At 36.9% G+C, this 19069-nt stretch overlaps 1 protein-coding gene across 1 annotated transcript in view; it reads left to right on the top strand.

The window, feature by feature from the left end:
* Positions 1–9812, top strand: part of ARHGAP21 (Rho GTPase activating protein 21) — a 117825-nt gene extending 108013 nt beyond the window's left edge. The window contains 6 exon segments of the mRNA XM_019668316.1: positions 1318–1443; positions 1631–1672; positions 1991–2096; positions 4008–4039; positions 7279–8900; positions 8902–9812. Coding sequence (XP_019523861.1) covers positions 1318–1443; positions 1631–1672; positions 1991–2096; positions 4008–4039; positions 7279–8900; positions 8902–8962 — 1989 coding nt within the window. The 3' untranslated portion in view covers positions 8963–9812.
* The last annotated feature ends 9257 nt before the right edge of the window (positions 9813–19069 follow it).

The raw sequence follows: 19069 nt of genomic DNA, 5'->3' as shown, positions 1-19069 counted from the left end.
ATGTTACTAGTTTTATAGAGGAGCCAGTTAAACCATATACTCACATAATAAATATTACTATATATAAAATAATCATGTTATCATTAGTCTAAAAACTTAAATCAGAGATAAGAATCTCATAAAAATTTCACATAGGATCTTTGGATGCTGGACTTCTATTTTTTCAACTACTTTTCACAGAACAGAGAATGCATGACTTCACCTTCTAGAGGGAAAATGAGAAACATGTCTTTTGTGCCCAGTTTAAGTAAACCCTTCCTTCAGTCATATTTTCTTTTCACTAAGTCAGTTTTCTATGAAAATACTGACTTCATTCACACATTTCTCCTTATTTCTCTGCAGTCAGCGTGGCCTAATAATGTATGTGTTATGGTAGCTAGCATATTAGATGCATAATTGCTTCAGAGTTGGAGATCTGTGGGTTTTCCACTTTGTGCCATATCCGAAAGGTGTGTGTGCACGTGCATGCCTCTCACAAAATAGTAGTGTGGGTCCCTAACAGTATTTTTGTATTTTTAAAGTTTGGCCTTTTGAGTCCTATGGTCATTTTTAGCCCCCTGGTATATTTTCAGGGTTGGTTAAAGTTATTTAACATTGCAAGCAAATCTTAAGTTCAAAATATTACACCAGACACTATATGATATAAAAAAAAAAAGGAAAACAAAGATCCACACCTTTGATAACTGTATAATTGAACAAGGAATACAGATACCATGGGAATGAACAGAAGCATGTAACACTGAGGCCTTCAGATTGGCACAGTTGATAAGCGAAGAGCTTCGGATGTTTCTGCTGAAGTAAAAATTGGTCAAAAGGAATATTTCCAGACATTAGGTTTTTACATATTGGGGATTTTCATATACCAGTGGGGCAAATTTGGAAAATTGTATGCATCTTTAAGCACTTTTTCCATTTTTTAATTTTTGAGAGGAGAGGGTTTCCCTTGTTTTGTTTTTATTGTTTTTGTTTGTTTTTTTCCTTTGATTTTAATAGTTTTGTTAGTTACTCCAGCTCTGGTAATACTAGTTTTGAATCAAAATCAATTGCTTTTGATCAAAGACTTCTTAGAAAAAATGAATGCCAATTTAGCATTGTATGTTGTCATTAAAGTAGGAAAAAGAAATTATGTGTAGATTAGTTTATGGAAGCCCTAACCGGGAAGCGTTGTTTTTTCACACACATCAGTCGACCATTATTCTTTGAACAAGGTTCGTCAAAAGAACCTTTCAGAAATAAAATGCCAAAAGTGCAATGAAAATTTAAGCCTACATTTTTAAGAAAAGTTCTGATATTTTCCAATATTGTCCTTTGTTTCAGATGGAACCAAGAAACCTAGCAATAGTGTTTGGCCCAACTCTTGTGAGAACATCAGAAGATAATATGACCCACATGGTCACCCACATGCCAGACCAGTACAAGATCGTAGAGACACTTATCCAGCACGTAAGTCCAGGCTTCACCTCATCAAGAAAATTCTTTTTCTTGAGCAGCTGATATTCGGTAGGATGGAATGTGGTTATAATTTTTTTCCTAAGAAAATTATCTTTTTCTCTATATTGTCCTCCAGAATATAGATATATTTAAGAGGTTATTTAATTTCTCTTTTCACCTTTTTTATTTTAAATTTTAGCATGACTGGTTTTTCACAGAAGAAGGTGCTGAAGAACCTCTTGTAAGTATTGTCCATCAGCAGTCGTACTCTGTTATTTTCATTTGGGACGTGAGATCCTGATGCTACAACAATACCAACCTCCTGCTTTGTATGCGCTTGTCTGCTTTGCACCCTGGAAGCAGGTCTTTAGCGCCTCGGTTTCTGATCTAATGAAAATACAAGTATGGTGGTCATTTTGTAGTTAATTACATGTAAACAAGGTAAAAAATTAAGCCCATGCGCTCCACCCAGTAATGCACCTTTTATTAAATGTTGTTTGAATTTTAAAGAAGTTATCTTTGAAGAGATGATGAAGAGATCTTTGTTTATTAACCATAGACAACAGTACAGGAGGAAAACACAGTGGATTCCCAGCCAGTGCCAAACATAGATCATTTACTCACCAACATCGGAAGGACAGGCGCATCACCTGGAGACGTATCAGGTAACTCCTGCCTGGGCAGTACCGATCTCTAGGCTAAAAGCTAAATTCGTAATAACAGGAAAAAGCAAATATATCATAAGTAAAAATTCACTATGATTTTTTCCTTGTCTTCTTTTTTTCCTTTCTACTAATAAAAACGTTAATCTTCCTTTTCTGATTGATCTTAATATCTTCCAGTGATGATAATGCCATGGACAGTGCATGGAGTTGTAATGCTTGTCAGAATGGAAATATGAGGGAAATGAGCATGCGAACCACTGTTTTGTTCTTTTTTCTTTTTTTTTTTAATTCACAGTTTCCATGTAATAGTCATCACAAGGTAAAACAGATATATGCTACTGAATATGTGGTTGCTGTGATGGCAGAAAGAATGATCTAGACTGTATAAGTAGTTCTTATTCGTGAGCTTAGATGTTCTGTTTAAACGCGGCAAGTAAACTATGTTGAACTGCTTAATGGGCACCGTTTTCCTAACGACAGTATATTATTTGTCACTGTAGATGTCACAGTAAAAGTCAATCTCTTTGACATTTTCTTCTGTTTCCTCTTGCCACCCTAATGTTCGGTTAAGTTTTAGTTCTTATAGGCTCTTTGAATGAAAATTTTCTCCTGCCAAACTGTTGCACTAATCCAGCATGCTGTTTTACACATGTTCTCCCTTTGTCTCTAGTTCTTGTTCTAGTCCTAAAGGGTTTTTTCAGCACTTACTGACACAGGCAAATCTATACTGATGTTGCACAGGCGAAGTGGGAGGAGTCTATCACACGGTAATGTCGCTAGTGGATTCTGTGGTGTCCCTGATGGACAGCTGGAACTGTAGGAAGAAGGAGGACTGTTGCCCACACTGTAGCTGCCTGGTCTGCAGGAGCCCCCGATTCTTGTAAATGCAAACGTGGTTGATCTGTGGTGTACATTTTCTCGTAAGATTATTGTCAACAGATCAATACTACTTTCTTAAAAGTTTTTCTGCTGTTTCTTGTTATTTCTGAAGCAGACCGTGAGGAGAAATAGCATGGTACGGTCTACCAGTTCTTAAAGTCATAAAGCATTTAGCCATGTGTTGAAAAGGGGCGTGGCACGGGGCTCAGCTCATTCATTTTGAAAACCAATTTCCCTTAAGTTGAAAGACAACGTTTCAAAATTAGGATGATCTGGAAGAGCGCTAGCCCCTTCCTACCCTCTTTGTAATTGTATAATCTGAGTTTTTGCCAGACAGTAAAATGATGGTCTCCATTTCTCCATTTCCATAATAGCATTTGTTAATAGAGAATTACAAAACTGGCCGCAGTTTAACCAAACTAGTCAAAAGGATCCCTGACTGCACAGATATGAAACTGGGGTCTAAAGCCCAAGTTCAGCATTATTTAATATATAACCAACGTGACCTGGAAACAGGGTTATCCTAATGCATCCATGCGCATACAGTATATGCTTACAAAATTTAAGTTTGACAGTCTGACAAAAATCAACATCAATACACCAAGTGTCTCAATTTGTAGCTAAGGCAGCCAACAGTCTTTAAAGTTCTACATTGTGTATCAGTTCCAGATACAGGATGTGGTACATAGCACAATTCTTAAAAAGGTCTTCAAGCTTCTTTATTGCTAGATTTAATATTTAGAAAATTTAATGAACACTAGTATTTCTGTTTTCGTTTAGTACAGGGCTCCTTTGCCATTCCTATCATTGAGCTGATTCTGCCTACAATTCACAGCATCCTTTCATGGCGGTGGCTTTCTGTGGTGCAGCTTGCATCTTTGTGAGCTCTGACTATCCACTGTGTTCTATTGTTTTGTTTGAGTTTTGCTTTCCCATTTTGTTCTGTGCCTGTCTTTTCCATAGTTTTGCAATGTTTGTTGAAAGGGGTAAAGATTGACTAATACTGACCATGTTTTATTTAACTTTTCACAGATTCAGCTACTAGTGACTCAACGAAATCTAAGGTAAATTGTTCCATACAATTCTGAAATATTTTAGGGAGGAAATTGCTTTTGGGCTAATTATTATGATTAGTATACAAATGAATTTGTTTACATCAATACACTATGATCTTTCATTGACCTTAAGTAATTTGAATGTTCTGATTTTGTTCTTACCTTGAGATAACCGAAGACATTACCATCCTGATTTACCTAAGACAAGTCCCTGAAGTCCAGCTTGTCTGAACTAATGGAAGACCAAAGTCTTCTAAAGGGAAAAATTAATTCTTAAAATAGAATATGATAGAAGAATACTGGGTTGTGAATTGGAATGTTGGGTTTCTCTCAGCGTAGTTTAGCATAATACAAAGTAGGCTTTCTTTCCTCATCCTTTAATGTGAAAATTTTCTAACATATACAAAAGTAGAGAGAATATTTTAATAAGTCCCCATGCCCCCATTTTCCATTCTCAACAACTGACACATGGCCAAGCTTGTTTCTTCTGCACTCCACCCGCTTTCCTTCTCCTGGGACTATTTTGAGGCAACTCCCAAACATCACGTCGTCATATCTGTAAATAATTTCATTAGTAACAGATTTATTATTATATATTTTTATAGGAAACATTATTTCAGCAAAATTACTAGTTTTTATAATCAATAAGTTTTAGCATAATTTGTGTTTCATTGACAACGCCATCAAATTGCACAATTTATTGAATAGTTTTTAGGAAGTTCTTACAGTTCTTAGAAAGTTTTTAATTCAATTTGCCTAAATTTTGATCTGCTGAGACAGTAGCAACTAGAATCATTAATACATTTCTTAAAACATGTTCTTTTTGGAAATGAGACATGAATTTTATATGTCATGTTTCAATGTCATAATGGGACTATATATGATTAAATTATAATTCTTGGAGAAATGTTACAAAATATTTTAATCATATCATATCCTCATACCATATCATTCACTATCAGTTATATTGTGATTTTCACCATTTTTTTGTCCTTTTTATTTTGGACAATTTTAAACCTACAGAAATGTTACTAGAATAAAAGTTAGCACCCAAACCTTTTAGCCTAGATTCCCCAGTTAGTAAATCTTGATATATATATATATATACATATATATATAATTTATGTATTTATATATACATATATATATTTTTTTTTTTTTTCCTGAATCATTTGATAGTTACTTTTAGACATGGAGACACTTTATCCCTAAATGCTTCAGCTCGTGTCTTTTAAGAACAAGGGCATTCTATAGAATCACAGTATAATTATCATATGTAGTTAACGTGAGTATAATACATTATTATTTCTAATGTACAATTTTTACACAGATTTCCCCAATTGTCCCAATAATGTTCTTTGTTTGTTTTTATTTTCTATACAGGATGCTATCAAGGATCACTCCTTGCGTTTAGATGTCATGTCTCGTTAGATTATTTTTAATCTAGAACAGTTTTCCATCTTTTTTTTTTCCAGAAGATAAGATTTTAGATTTCTATTTCTGACCTGTTTAAAAGTTCCCTCCTTCCCTCTTTCTAGATGCATATTTCTTAATCTGTTGTTTGCTACAGCCATCTCTTCATTTTAATTATGGTGGTGTTTATGCCATGCCTGTAACATAATGGATATCCAAATGGTATAACTCTTGGTAACAGTTTCTCAATTGTAAAATAATTAGTCATTTGCCCCAACACATATATGATCATAGAATCATAGAATTTTAGAGGGAACCCTAAGATATCCTAATGATAATTTCATCCCACTTAATGAAATTGAGATATTTAAAAGTGAATTACTTGCTCAGTGTCATACACAGCAACGTAGAGGAAGGAACACTCTAGAGCAGCAGTTCTCAACCTGTGGGTCGCGACCCCTTTGGGGGTCGAACGACCCTTTCACAGGGGTCACCTAAGACCACCGGAAAGCAAAAATATTTACATTACAATTCATAACAGTAGCAAAATTACAGTTGTAGAGTAGCAACGAAAATAATTTTATGGTTGGGGGTCATCACAACATGAGGAACTGTATTAAGGGGTCGTGGCATTAGGAAGGTTGAGAACCACTGCTCTAGAGGAAGCAGCATCAGGCCTCCAAATTCAGAGCCCTGTCACAATCATTTACCCGTACAGAGTGTGTTTAAATGTAAGTAACCATTACATACATAATTATGACATTCTTTATTACTTATAACAAACAAAGTTCTATTAATCTATGCTTTCATTTTGGTAAATTATTTTTAATAGGACAGCCTAAATTTTTACTTTATTTTTCAAGATTTCAGCATAGTAGTTTGAGCTTGTCTAAGATTTTTATGACAATAGAGAAATACACTCTCTGCTTCTATTACTCAGCATACTTCCTGCCTACCTGCTTATCTTAAATGGTGTGTGGTAAACCAGCAAGTGTTCACTGACCACTACCACCCATGTTTACTTAGCATATAGGCATTATGAACAAATTAATTGAATAGTTGTCGTCAAGAACCTGTTATGCATAGCTAACAAAGTCAGTAGCCTGCACCACAGCTTTTGCAATAGCAATGCACAGTGATCCTATGGTAAGGACATAAGATCTTTAATTGACCTTATATTATTCGAATTTTCCAATTTTGTTGTTCTCTTGAGATTAATGAAGACATTACCAACCTGATTTGCCTAAAGCAAGTCCCTGAAGTCCAGCCTGGCTGAACTAATGGCAGACCCTATCTTAATGAGCTCATTGGATACAGTATCTGTATCATTTGGTGTCATAACTAGAAAATTGAAGTCAGTTATAAGATTTTAGTAACCTATGTCAGAATACTATATCCAGCTATGGCTGCATATTAACCTGTGTTCCATATGAAAGAATCTGTGACTATCTGAGTGTTACAGAAACAGGGAAAGTCTGTAAATACGGGGAAGTTAACAAGACAAACTATTTCACGAAGCACAAACTATTTCAAAGATAGATGTATAATTGCTGTGACTTGGCAAATAAATAACCCCTGTATGTCTTTGCAATACATACCACCAAGCAAGAAATGGGACTAGTAAATAAAAGTAAAATTGATCTTAAATTATCTTTATGTATAGATAAATAAACATTTATCTTCAAAGGGGGTATAAAAAACGAATCACATTCTGTTGGTGTTTCTAGAGCTTTAGTAGAAGTAATTCAGTAAGAAATATTTTGGGGGAAACCTTTTTAGAAAATGAAATCAATAATATCCTTACACTCAAACTCTCATTTCTGATTGCTTCTCAGGGCTCTTGGGGATCTGGAAAAGATCAGTATAGCAGGGACCTGCTTGTATCTTCCATCTTTGCAGCCGCTAGTCGCAAGAGGAAGAAGCCAAAAGAAAAAGCACAACCTAGCAGCTCAGAAGATGAATTGGACAATGTGTTTTTTAAGAAAGAAAATGCAGAACAGTGTCACAGTGATCCTAAAGAAGAATCCAAAACAGAGAGTGAGGCATGGGGCCGAAAACAAAGGGTCATCACTTCCAAAGAAAGCAATGCTAAGAAAGACAGCAGTGCAACAAAAGATGAAAAGACATCGCTACGAAAGGAGAGAATGCCATCTGAAGAGCCTTCACCCCCACACAGTTCAAAACATAACAAGTCGCCAACTCTGAGCGGCCGCTTCTCCATCCTGAGAGAGAGCCCCAGGCCCCTTGTGACACCCAAGTCCTCCCATTTGGAGGAGACAGGATCAGACTCCGGCACTTTGCTCAGCACTTCTTCCCAGGCTTCTCTGGCAAGGTTTTCCACGAAGAAGAGCACCAGTCCAGAAACGAAACATGGTGAATTTTTGGCCAACGTCAGCACCATCACCTCGGATTATTCCACCACGTCATCGGCTACATATGTGACCAGCCTTGACTCCAGCCGACTCAGCCCCGAGGTGCAGTCCGTGGCAGAAAGTAAGGGAGACGAAGCCGATGACGAGAGAAGTGAACTGATCAGTGAAGGACGGCCTGTGGAAACAGACAGCGAGAGTGATTTTCCTGTGTTTCCTGCTGCTTTGACTTCAGAGAGGCTTTTCCGCGGAAAGCTACAAGACGTTACTAGTAAAATGAGCCGGCGAAATTCGGAAGGAAGTGAAGTAAGTTGCACTGAGGGAAGTTTAACTCCTAGTTTAGATAGCCGAAGACAGCTCTTCAGTTCACATAAGCTGATTGAATGTGATACACTATCCAGGAAAAAATCTGCCAGGTTCAAGTCAGACAGCGGAAGTCTAGGAGATGCCAAGAATGAGAAAGAAACACCTTCAATAACTAAAGTGTTTGATGTTATGAAAAAAGGAAAATCAACTGGGAGTTTACTAGCACCCACCCGAAGTGAGTCAGAAAAACAGGAACCCACTTGGAAAATGAAAATAGCAGATCGGTTAAAACTGAGACCCAGAGCCCCGGCAGATGACATGTTTGGAGTAGGAAATCAAAAACCGAATGCTGAGACTGCTAAAAGGAAAAACATCAAACGTCGACATACGCTCGGAGGGCATAGAGATGCTACTGAAATCAGTGTTTTGAATTTCTGGAAAGTGCACGAGCAGAGTGGGGAAAGAGAATCTGAACTTTCAGCTGTGAACCGGTTAAAGCCGAAATGCTCAGCCCAGGACCTGTCCATCTCAGACTGGCTTGCACGGGAACGCTTCCGCACCAGTACGTCTGACCTCCGAGGAGAAATGGGAGACACCCCATCGCAGAGCACTAGCACATTAGAAATTTCCACGATGGACACACCTGTGTCTTTTCAGTCAGATGCAGGCAGTTCTCCCAGTACCTTGGCTTCAGCTAACAGGCCCCTTCTGTCCATACCACCACAGCCACCTGACCAAATAAATGGAGAAAGCTTCCAGAACATGAGCCAAAATGCTAGTTCTGCAACCTCATAAACCGTCTGAATCCCCAGGCAATAAAGCACAGCTTCATCCCTGTCTTTAAACTGGAGGTATGTCCACTATAGCAAATAAAAGGCTACTGTTACACGTTCCAGTAACTCTGTAAATATTTTCTTGTACCAGAATTGTTATTATGCAGCCTTCATTTGGGCTGGTTTTGTCATTTTGCACTGTGAAATGCATTTACAGTGCATTACTACAGCCAGAAGAACATATATATATATATATTTATATATATGTGTGTGTGTATATGTATATACATATATATATACATATATATATTTAAAAATATATTGGATAGTTGTATACAAATGAATAAAGTATTTGTTGCAACTTACTGCATAGTGTATACCCAAGATTACTGAAGAAAATAGCTGGCATTAGTGTGCAGCAAATGTGTTCTTTTGGTTTCATCACTAACAAAAGTGCCTCATCATAAAAATCCATTTGGTTTTTAGGGTGCCATATTGTTAAAATTAGATAATTTGCATTGAATAAATGAATGCGTTTTATTGGTAACAAATTTCATTATATTTACCAGTTTTAACACAGGTGGATACGGAACTTCCATTCTTTAGTCATTCCAGGTGGATCTCTGAGTTTTATATTCAAACTTTTAATACAGTTTTTGAGTTTTGTGTGACTTGAATTTTTAATCTTTCTGTAAAAATACGTAACTTAAATGAACATATTACATGTGTATCTTTTCTTCAGATACCAGATTTGATATAAATGTTGTAACATAGGTGTGTAGATAGTGACCTGGATGGAACTGGCTTCTTTATCAAGAAGAATATAATTCTGCATGAGGACTTAATGAAACCAAACCCGTGTCATGCCTGTGTGCATACCCAATTAAACACTGGAAATAAAAATTGTTTTGGTGAAATTTGCATGGCTTCAAACTTATTCTAATATATTTTTAAATGTCATCCATTTATAACTGCCTTAATTGGTCCTGACTTTTAAAAATTACCTACTTTATTTATATATTCCATCTCCTCTTTTTTGCTTTGGCTGGCAGGGATCTCTTGCAAATGTTTACATTGGCCTACCCACACTCCTGTACACAGATAATATTTAACTTTTCTAGCTAAAGTGATACACTAGTCTCCCCTTATCCAAGGAGGAAACCGTTCCAAGACCCGTGGCAGAGAGGACCAAACCCTAATCAACTTCTTCAACTCTGTCGGAAAATTGGCAGCAGCTTTTTCATCGGCAAACGCAGCCTCTCCAGTCATTGTTATATCTCAGTCCAAACCTATTCCTGTATCTGTAACTATCTCTTATGTGCAGTAAACAGCTTGGTGTCTCTGTTTTAAGGGGTCCCTTACTGAAGTCTTCATATAGGCTCAGTGCTTTCTGGCTCAACACATTGCCATCAGTTGGAACACGTTTTCTGTGCACTTCTTCCACCCACAAATTTAATGCCTTTTCCATCTCAGCTAAGCACTTAATCACAGTGTGGCCATAACTTTTGTGGTTTGAGGTGCAACAGCAAAACTAGCATGAATTTCTTTTGCCTTCTTCGCAATTTCACGGATGGAAGATTCGTTCTTAACAGAGCTTAGCAATATCAGCATATGATTTTTTTCGTCTATTATTAGGTTGAGAACGTTCACCTTTTCCTTAAAGGAAGCACTTTAGGGCTTCTCTTTGGCATATCTGAATTGCCAGCATCACTACTTTTGTGCTTTGGGGCCATTATGAAATAAAATAATGGTGACTTGCGCACCAGCACTGTGATACTGATGTAGTCGATCTGATAATGGAGAGGGCTACTAAGTGACCAGGGGGCAGGGAGCGGCTTCAGGGTGGAGACTCTGGACAAAGAGATGATTCACATCCTGGGTGGGACAGAGAATGGCACAATATTTCATCATGCTACTGAAAACGGTGAGCAATTTAAAACTTATGAATTGTTTATTTTTGGAATTTTCTATCTACTATTTTTGGACCTTCGTTGACTACAGTAACTGAAACCAAGGGTTATGGGGAGGCTAATGTGCAGTATATGTTTACCTTTTCTTGGAGATGACTGGGTGAAAAGAACTTGCATTTGGAAGCCAAACCAACTCGATACACTCTAGATATATAAACTTAGACAAATTATTTAACTTCTCCGAATTTATTCCCTCATAAACAATGACAATAGTATCTAGTTTTAGGGGTTATTAGATTTAAATAAGGTACTGTACCAAACATAGTGCCTACTTGCAAAATATATCAAAAGCTATTGTTAAAAATAATTGGTACTTAAAATCTCAGAATGTTAAGATTCAGAGGGCCTTAAAAGTCATCAATTCCACTGGTTGTCAACCCTGTCAGACCCAATATTCTCTTTCTATAAAAAATACTTTGTAATTTCTTCCTTACTATTTTGAAATGAAATTCATAGATAATATATCTGTATAACATATCTATATATGTAACTTGTTGTATATTCAATATATGATATAGAATATAATTCTCATAATAGAAAAGAAATAAAAGGAAGATTATAATAAAATAATAAATATTTCAATATGTGAAGTAGATGTTTGCACCAATATATAGAGTCACTAACAATGCAATTACCTCATGTACCATAAATTGTTTTGCTGTTGGTGATGTGATTTTTCTTAAATGATGTATGTTTCTCAGTAAAATTCTGTACAAAATAAAGTACATTCTTTTCTTAGTTTACATAGTAGATGTGTTCCTGGAAAAGTCAGTGTATTACTAAAAGTAAAAAAAATACATGTAAAAATGAAGTTTGGTTCAAGGCTCAAATAATATTTTACTCACTTTTTTCTCTTACATTTATTATTTTCTATTTCCTTTGATCATTTCTATTTGCTTAGATCATTGATTTTCAGCCTTTCTTGTTTTCTAATTTCCATTGTGATTTTTTTTCTTTAACCTGTGAGTTATTTAGATGTATGTTGCTTAATTTCCAAACATTTGGACGCTTTCTAGTTATCTTTTTAAAAAATTGATTTCTAGCATAATTCCACATGATCGTTAAACATACCTTGATAGATTTCAGCTGTTTGAAATTAATTGAGATGTTCATAAACCAGCATATTGTCAATTTTGACAAATGTTTCATGTGCACTTGAAGAGAACATGTATTTTTTCATTACTGGGTGCTTTATTATACTGATTAGATCAGGTTCCCTAATCATGTTTTTCAGGTCTGTGTTCTTACTGGTCTTACTTGGCTCTTACCAGTTCCTGAGAGGTCATAAAGTCTTGTGTTATAATTGTAGATTTATATATCTCTTATTCCTGTCAGTTTTTCTTATATATTTTGAAGTTAGTTTGTTAAGTGGACATACACTTGGAATTGTTTTATCTTCCTGGTGGATTGATACTTTTATCATTATGAAATGCTTTTCGTTATCACTAGTTAAGTTTGTTTTACATGATATTAGTGTAGCTGTATCAGTTACTTTTGGTAAGTGTTTGCATAATAAATCCTTTTCATCCTACATTCAACCCTTTGTGTTTATATTTTTCAGGTTTATCTCTTGTAGCATCATCTGGTTTTTTTAAATGTAGTCTGGTAATCTTTGTCTTCTAACTGGAATATATAATCCAGTTACATTTAATATATTACTGATGTATTTGGATTCACATCTGCCGTCTCTTAATGTTTGTGCTTTCACTTGTCGCACATGTTTTATGTACCTTTCCCTCTTGTTTCTTACCTCTTGGGTTAATCGAATATTTTTATTATACCACTTCCCCGTTCTATGAGCATGTTATTTATTTAGTCTGTTCTTTTAGTGATGTCCTTCACTTAATAGAATCTAATTTAAATTCAAACATTTACTACTTTCCACATGTTTATTGTTGATATGCGTATACCTTGTAAGGCATTATTTGTGTTTTATACAGTTGAATATCATCTGCATTTACCAACAGTTATTATTTCTACTGCTCTTCATTCTTTTATCTGGGGTATTTTTCCTGCTTCCTGAAGACCTCTAATTATCATGTCTTTTAGTGTGGGTTGGCTAATGAATTCACTTGGTTTATGTTTGCTTGGAAATGTCTTTGTTTTGCATTCTTTTTTCAAAGGATATGTTTACTGCCTATAGAATGCTAGGATTTTCTTTTGTTAAAAATGTCACTCTTTTCTTCTGGTTTCTATGTTACTATTGCAAAATTACTGAAGGTGGCCGGTTAGCTCAATTGGTTAGAGTGCAGTGCTCATATAACCAAGGTTGCCAGTTCGAGCCCCACATGGACTGCTGAGTTGCGCCCTCCACAACTGGATTGAAACAACTACTTGACTTGGAGCTGATGCATCCTGGAAAAACACACTGTTCCCCAATTAAAAAAAAAATTAAAAAGTTAGCTGCAAGTCTTACTGCTACTTTGCAGACAACTGTCTGGGTCACTCTGTATTTGCAGGCAGGGACAGAGCTGGTTGAGGCAGGATTGCAGTCTTTGTAAGGGTAGGTCTGTCTCTGGTTCAGCCCCTCTCCGAAGATGTGACTTTCCATAAATCGAGTACTTTTTAAGGCCTCTCCTTGGCATGTCCTGAACTTCATTGTCTGTCACCTCAGGCTTTTGGGACCACCAGAAGCACCAATCTGTATTTCAGTCAGCTTTCAGCTTCTTAGCCTTCTGCCCTGAATGACATAAGAATTTGGCAAATACCTCAAAGGGAAAACCACAAACTCTAGTGTCCTTTTACTAGAGTTTTCAGGAATTTGTTTCCGCAAGTCTCAGCTGACTTGGCATCCTGCACCCCTGCGCTCATTTATTTACTCCCTACTCCCCAGCCCAGAACTGATGAAAGCCTGCTTCTTGGTAGACCCCCTCTCCTGATGCCTGACTTAATTTAGGCTCCTTGTCTTAGCTGCCTTAACAACTCTCCCATTCGTTTCTTTCTTGATTGATTGATTGTACGTATTTCATCCAGCTTTTCTAATTATCTCGGTGGGAGTGATTGTCCGCTATGAGCTATTCCATTGTAGTTGGAAATGTCCCCTAAATCCAGATCATTATAAATAGACTTTTTCACCTATAAGAATGTCAGATTTAAAAATGTGTAAGATTGGGAATGTTGACACTTATCACACAGGAGCTTCCAGGAAAAATTGTTTATTCTAACAATAGAGGAATATATATTGATATACTTAAATATTTAAACAAGGCATATTCTAATAAATCTTAGGACCAATGGGTTCTCTAAAAGCACCCAGATAGCCAGGTAGCACCGCTTACGTAATCTGATGTTACGTGCGTAATTCAGCAATTCATAGTCTTTCAAACTGCCCTGAGTCTGTTATTCTGCTCTCACTTTAGTAAAACTGTAATAGTTTATCCCATAGAAATTGTGTCTCAGTTTTGTTCCTACTTTTCAATCAAAATGTTTTAAGATTTGTTTAGTCTCATTTTAAGAGTAGTTTATGCTGCTGCTTTATTGAAAGAAGGGGACCAGCATTTGTACTGGGGTCACTCACTGACACATTTGTGAAATGCTTGCTGAGATGCAGGTTCTGCCTCTGACAGAGTTGACAGATGAAAATATTACATGAGGTGTTTAAAGTCTTGATTTTTTTCATAAGGTCATATTCTTTAAGCCTCACTTCAGACCTACCTGGAATGCTGCCCTGGGTGTTCAAAGAACCAGGCTGTAGCCATGACCTGGCCACTAACCCACTGTGTGACTTTGTCTAAGCTACTTTGCTTCTCTGGGCTTCAGTTTCCCTGTCTGTAAAAGCAAGTGAGTTAGACTAGATGATCCTAAAGTAATTTCAGCTCACCATTCTGATTCTTCTGTAAACTACAATACTAGAACCCTCCTCTAACTATAGCAGCATTTCTTTCTTTTAAAAAAAGTAGTAAAAATTGAAAAAACTGAAGAGTAATATGACACTGTTTACATCACCCAAGATTAACAAACATTAGAATTTTGTAATATTTACATCAGATCTTATTTAACAAAATAAATACTTTTGGTAAGTTTATACTCCACTTTGTTACCCTTTATACTCCCAATTCCTTCCCTCTCTCTCCATAGACATCATGAGTATATCCTTCCAGTCCACGTTTTACTTTTATTATATATGTAGCCATAATTATTACAGTGTTATATTTTTAATTTACATATATCATGGTATAGTATCTACCTTTTTTCACTCCTTTGTTTTTGAGATCTATATTGATAACGTAGCAATATTTTATTTTCTGACTTTTATTTCTCATGTTTATTTTCTCATTTTTCTCTAATTTATTTTCCCATTTTCTTGGGGAGGTCATGGTTATCGAAGTGGTTTCTTTGTATATACCTCCTAACACACACGCGTTTTCAGCCTGGCTAGGTTTTATCAAATTAATCGAAGTTGTACCCGTTTAGACCCCATCGGCAATGTATGAATTTTCTGATTTCTTCACATCCTCTTGGATGCTAGATATTTTAGGGGATTTAAATTTTGTTTTTACAACAAAACTGATGGATGTGAGATGGTACCTCACTGTTTTGCATTTCTTACATTATTAGTGAAGAATTTTGTTGTCTATTGGCTTTTCTCAGAGATCCCTACGTAATCTGGACACCGATCTTTTGCCTGTTGTGTGGATTTCAAATACCTTCTTTCAGTTTGTGGTCTTTAAACTTTGTGTAAGGCATTTCATTGTATAGGTTTTCAGTTTTGTTTTGTTTTTAATGTAATCAGAGTCACCAGCTTTTATATGTGCATTTCAAGTCCCACTTAAATACTTCCATATCCACAGGCATAAGCTGTATTTATTTTCTAATAGCTTTAATATGTGGTTTTCACTTTTAGGTGTTTATGAACGTGGGATTTATCTTGTGAATGATGATGGCTTCCCACCACCATCACCCTGCCATGGTAGTTATTGCTGAGGTTTTGGCTACAAAACTCCAGATCCAGGAATTCTTGAGCAAGACAACAAAATGTCCCTGCTTGCCACTTTACGGCAAGGCGCAGAAATGATAGCCGCAGCAGGGATGCGCTGGCAGTCTGCTGTGCCAAAAGAGAACAGTGGGAGCTGCTTGTACTACAGGTGTCTTAACTGTCTCAGAACGGAAAGAGAGCGGAGCTGCACCCGGGGAAAAACAGCTGCGTGGGCTGCCCAGCATCCCTGCTACAAAAGCTTAGAATGAGCACTAGAACAGTAACTTAGAACTAAGAGTAAAAGGACACACGGAAACCGGAAAGCTTAGTTATATCCAGCCAAGGAAAGGATAGAAACTTGATAAGATGTGCTCAAACCTTCCAATCATAAAGGAAAATATTGGGAGATGGAGATGAAGATTCATTATCAAATTGTGAGGTTTCTAAAGGTGTTTGTTTGTTTTTTTACAATTTTTTTTTTTAATTGGGAACAGTGTTTTTCCAGGACCCATCAGCTCTTAAGTAGTTGCCTTCAATCTAGTTGTGGAGGGCACATCTCAGTGGCCCATGTGGGGATCAAACCGGCAACCTTGGTGGTGTAAGCACCACGCTGTAACCAACTGAGCTATCCAGCTGCCCTGAAGGTGCTGTCTTAAAGACAGAAAACAAAATAAGATGCCTTGAAACCTTTACTTTTTAAGAATAGAATAGAGGTGATGGTTATGAAAATCCAACAGAGTTAAGCCAAAAACCAGGGTGTGCATATGCTATGTACTGCATTTCACATAGATTAGTTAGCGTTAGGTTTGGGGGTGGATAAATTTTCCCAATAGATGAAATTATGATGCCTCAGCTCTTGAGTTCACTTTGTAAATAAGAGATTTGGGTAATCTTATAATGATGTTCATAGTTTCATGGTGGATTTTTAAATTTATATGTTGAAAACAATGGTTATTGAAGCCAACTTATTTTTTCTACAGAATTACCCAACAAATATTTGAAGATATTTATCATGTCTCCCAAATCTTTTCTACTTTAAGCATTCGAATTGCTTAACATGAAGAGTGGACAAAAGTAACAGGGGAGGTGGGTTTTATCTCTATATGAGGAAGAGGGAATTCTAACCAATTCTAGCTGTTGAGAAATGAGCCGAGTTGACATTCCCAGGTGCTAGGGTTTAGGGATTAGGAATGTATATCTTCAGAGGCCATTATCTAACCTACCACAACTGTGGGCTACCAAAAGCATTTAAATTACTATATTCTAATGACATGCTTGTTTCTAGTATATATTAAGCTTAAATGCACCATGCACAAGGAGGCAGGGGCCAAGAACTTGACTAGGTCTTACATTCTCCATGCTTAAGAAGCTTAATTTCTGACAGCTACTACTACAGCAACAGGTATAATTATTTAGGAAAGAACTTAATGGGGAGCATCATAATAGGGTTTCAACTCAGTAGTGCTTTTATTCAATATTCTGGTCCCTAAAAGATCGTCTTAGCAGCCTTTCTCCACCAGGATTTCTCATCTGAATCGCACAACAAGAAAAGTGATTTGAGTAGCTATACTCACAATACTGTCAAGGTTGGACGTTCATCTTCATTCTAGATTTATAGGAAGGAAGCTAATTCATTACACACGATGTCTTAACATCATCACACTTGTTTATTTAAGCAAAAACATTGCACAACACACTTTTCACCAAGACAGGGATGGAGGGGTGATGTAGTAGCAGGAATTCTGAGGGCTGACAGACTGATTTCAAATCATAGCTCTGCCACTTAAAGATAATAACTAGCATGTATCAAAGATTAAATGGGTTAATGTTATGACTTAAAAGTGGATGCTACAGGGCCGGCCGAGTGGTTAAGAGTTGGCTTGGGACGCCAGCTCAGCAGCAGGGCCCCGGTTCAAATCCCACATGCGGGCCAGTGACGCTGCGCCCTCTACAGCTAAGATGGTGAACAACAGCTCAACCTGGAACTGGGCTGCTGTGAGTCTCAGGTGACGGTGTAGGCTGCAGTGGGGCTGGCCGGCAGCTGGCATGCGCTTTTGTGAGCTGCAGTGAGTAGCCGTCCAATGGCTGGTGACTGAACTGCCTCAGCCGGGAACAGTGCAAAGATAATACCAACATGGGCCATTGAAGTGACATCCTCCACAACTAGACTGAAGAACAGAAAGACAGCAACTTGTCCCCCTTCCCCGATTCCCCAACGCTGTTCCCCTCCCCCAATTCTCCAATAAAATCTTTAAAGAAAAAAGTGTGTGATACATAGTAAGTGAGTGCCATATATGTTAATTATCTACAAGACGATAAACCCTACAAGGGCAGAGGTTTTGTTAGGTTTACTGATGTATTCCAAATAAAGTACAGTGACAAGAACATGGCACAGAAAATATATGTTGAATAAATGATCTTACTGAAAGCCTAGATTGATGAAAACAAATCATATGGTTAGAAGTAGGGTCCTTATATAATTTTTGGTCCAAAGCTAGACATTTTTGAAAGTAAAGGATCATGATCTGTGTGGCATTGATTTTCGTGCAAACTGTGAGGTGAAGAACTATATTTTTTGATCCTGTGGCCCCAATACCATGTATTAAATGGTGTCCTGTTTCCCCACTGATAAGCAACGCCAGCTCGGCCATATCTCACAGCGTGTTTTAAATTTCCCAAAGATACAGGGTTTTTCTAGCTTAGCTTTTTGTAATTTTTCCTAAACTTCATTGCGTTGTGGCAGAGTATGTACGTGGTTTATATGATCCTAGTTCTTTGATGAATGCTCTATGTGTGTTTGGAAAAGATAAGTAAGCACCCTGTAGCAGTAAGGTACACACCACTATGTATGTCCACTGAGATTTTCAAATCTATACCCCCCTGATTTGGGGGAGTCAATCAGTTATTAAGGATGGTTGCCCAGTGGGATGATGGAATTGTCACTTCTTGTTTTAGCATTCTTGTTTTGCTTTTAGAGAATTTTTTGAATCTGTCTTACAAGTTTAGAATTTCTGTAGCTTCCTACTTCTCCCTTATAAACACATTTATGATTACACAATGCTTAAGCTTTTATCTATTTTGTGATTCTTTTCATCTCTTTTTTATTTAAAGCCTACTTGTATTTTTGTCTTATGTTAGTATAGCTCCATGAGTTTTGTTTTGGTTTGTATATGCTTGGTATATTTTTTTCCTTTTTTTTAAAAAAAAATTGGGGCATTGGGGGAGGGGAACAGTGTTGGGAAATTGGGGGAGGGGAACCGTGTTGGTGAATTGGGGAAGGGGAACAGCCAAGT

This window comes from Hipposideros armiger, unplaced genomic scaffold (assembly GCF_001890085.2).
Source record: "Hipposideros armiger isolate ML-2016 unplaced genomic scaffold, ASM189008v1 scaffold_524, whole genome shotgun sequence".
In the NCBI taxonomy this organism is placed as follows: Eukaryota; Metazoa; Chordata; class Mammalia; order Chiroptera; family Hipposideridae; genus Hipposideros; species Hipposideros armiger.
Note: the sequence above shows the minus strand (reverse complement) of the source record. Positions and strands in the feature narration are given on the sequence as shown.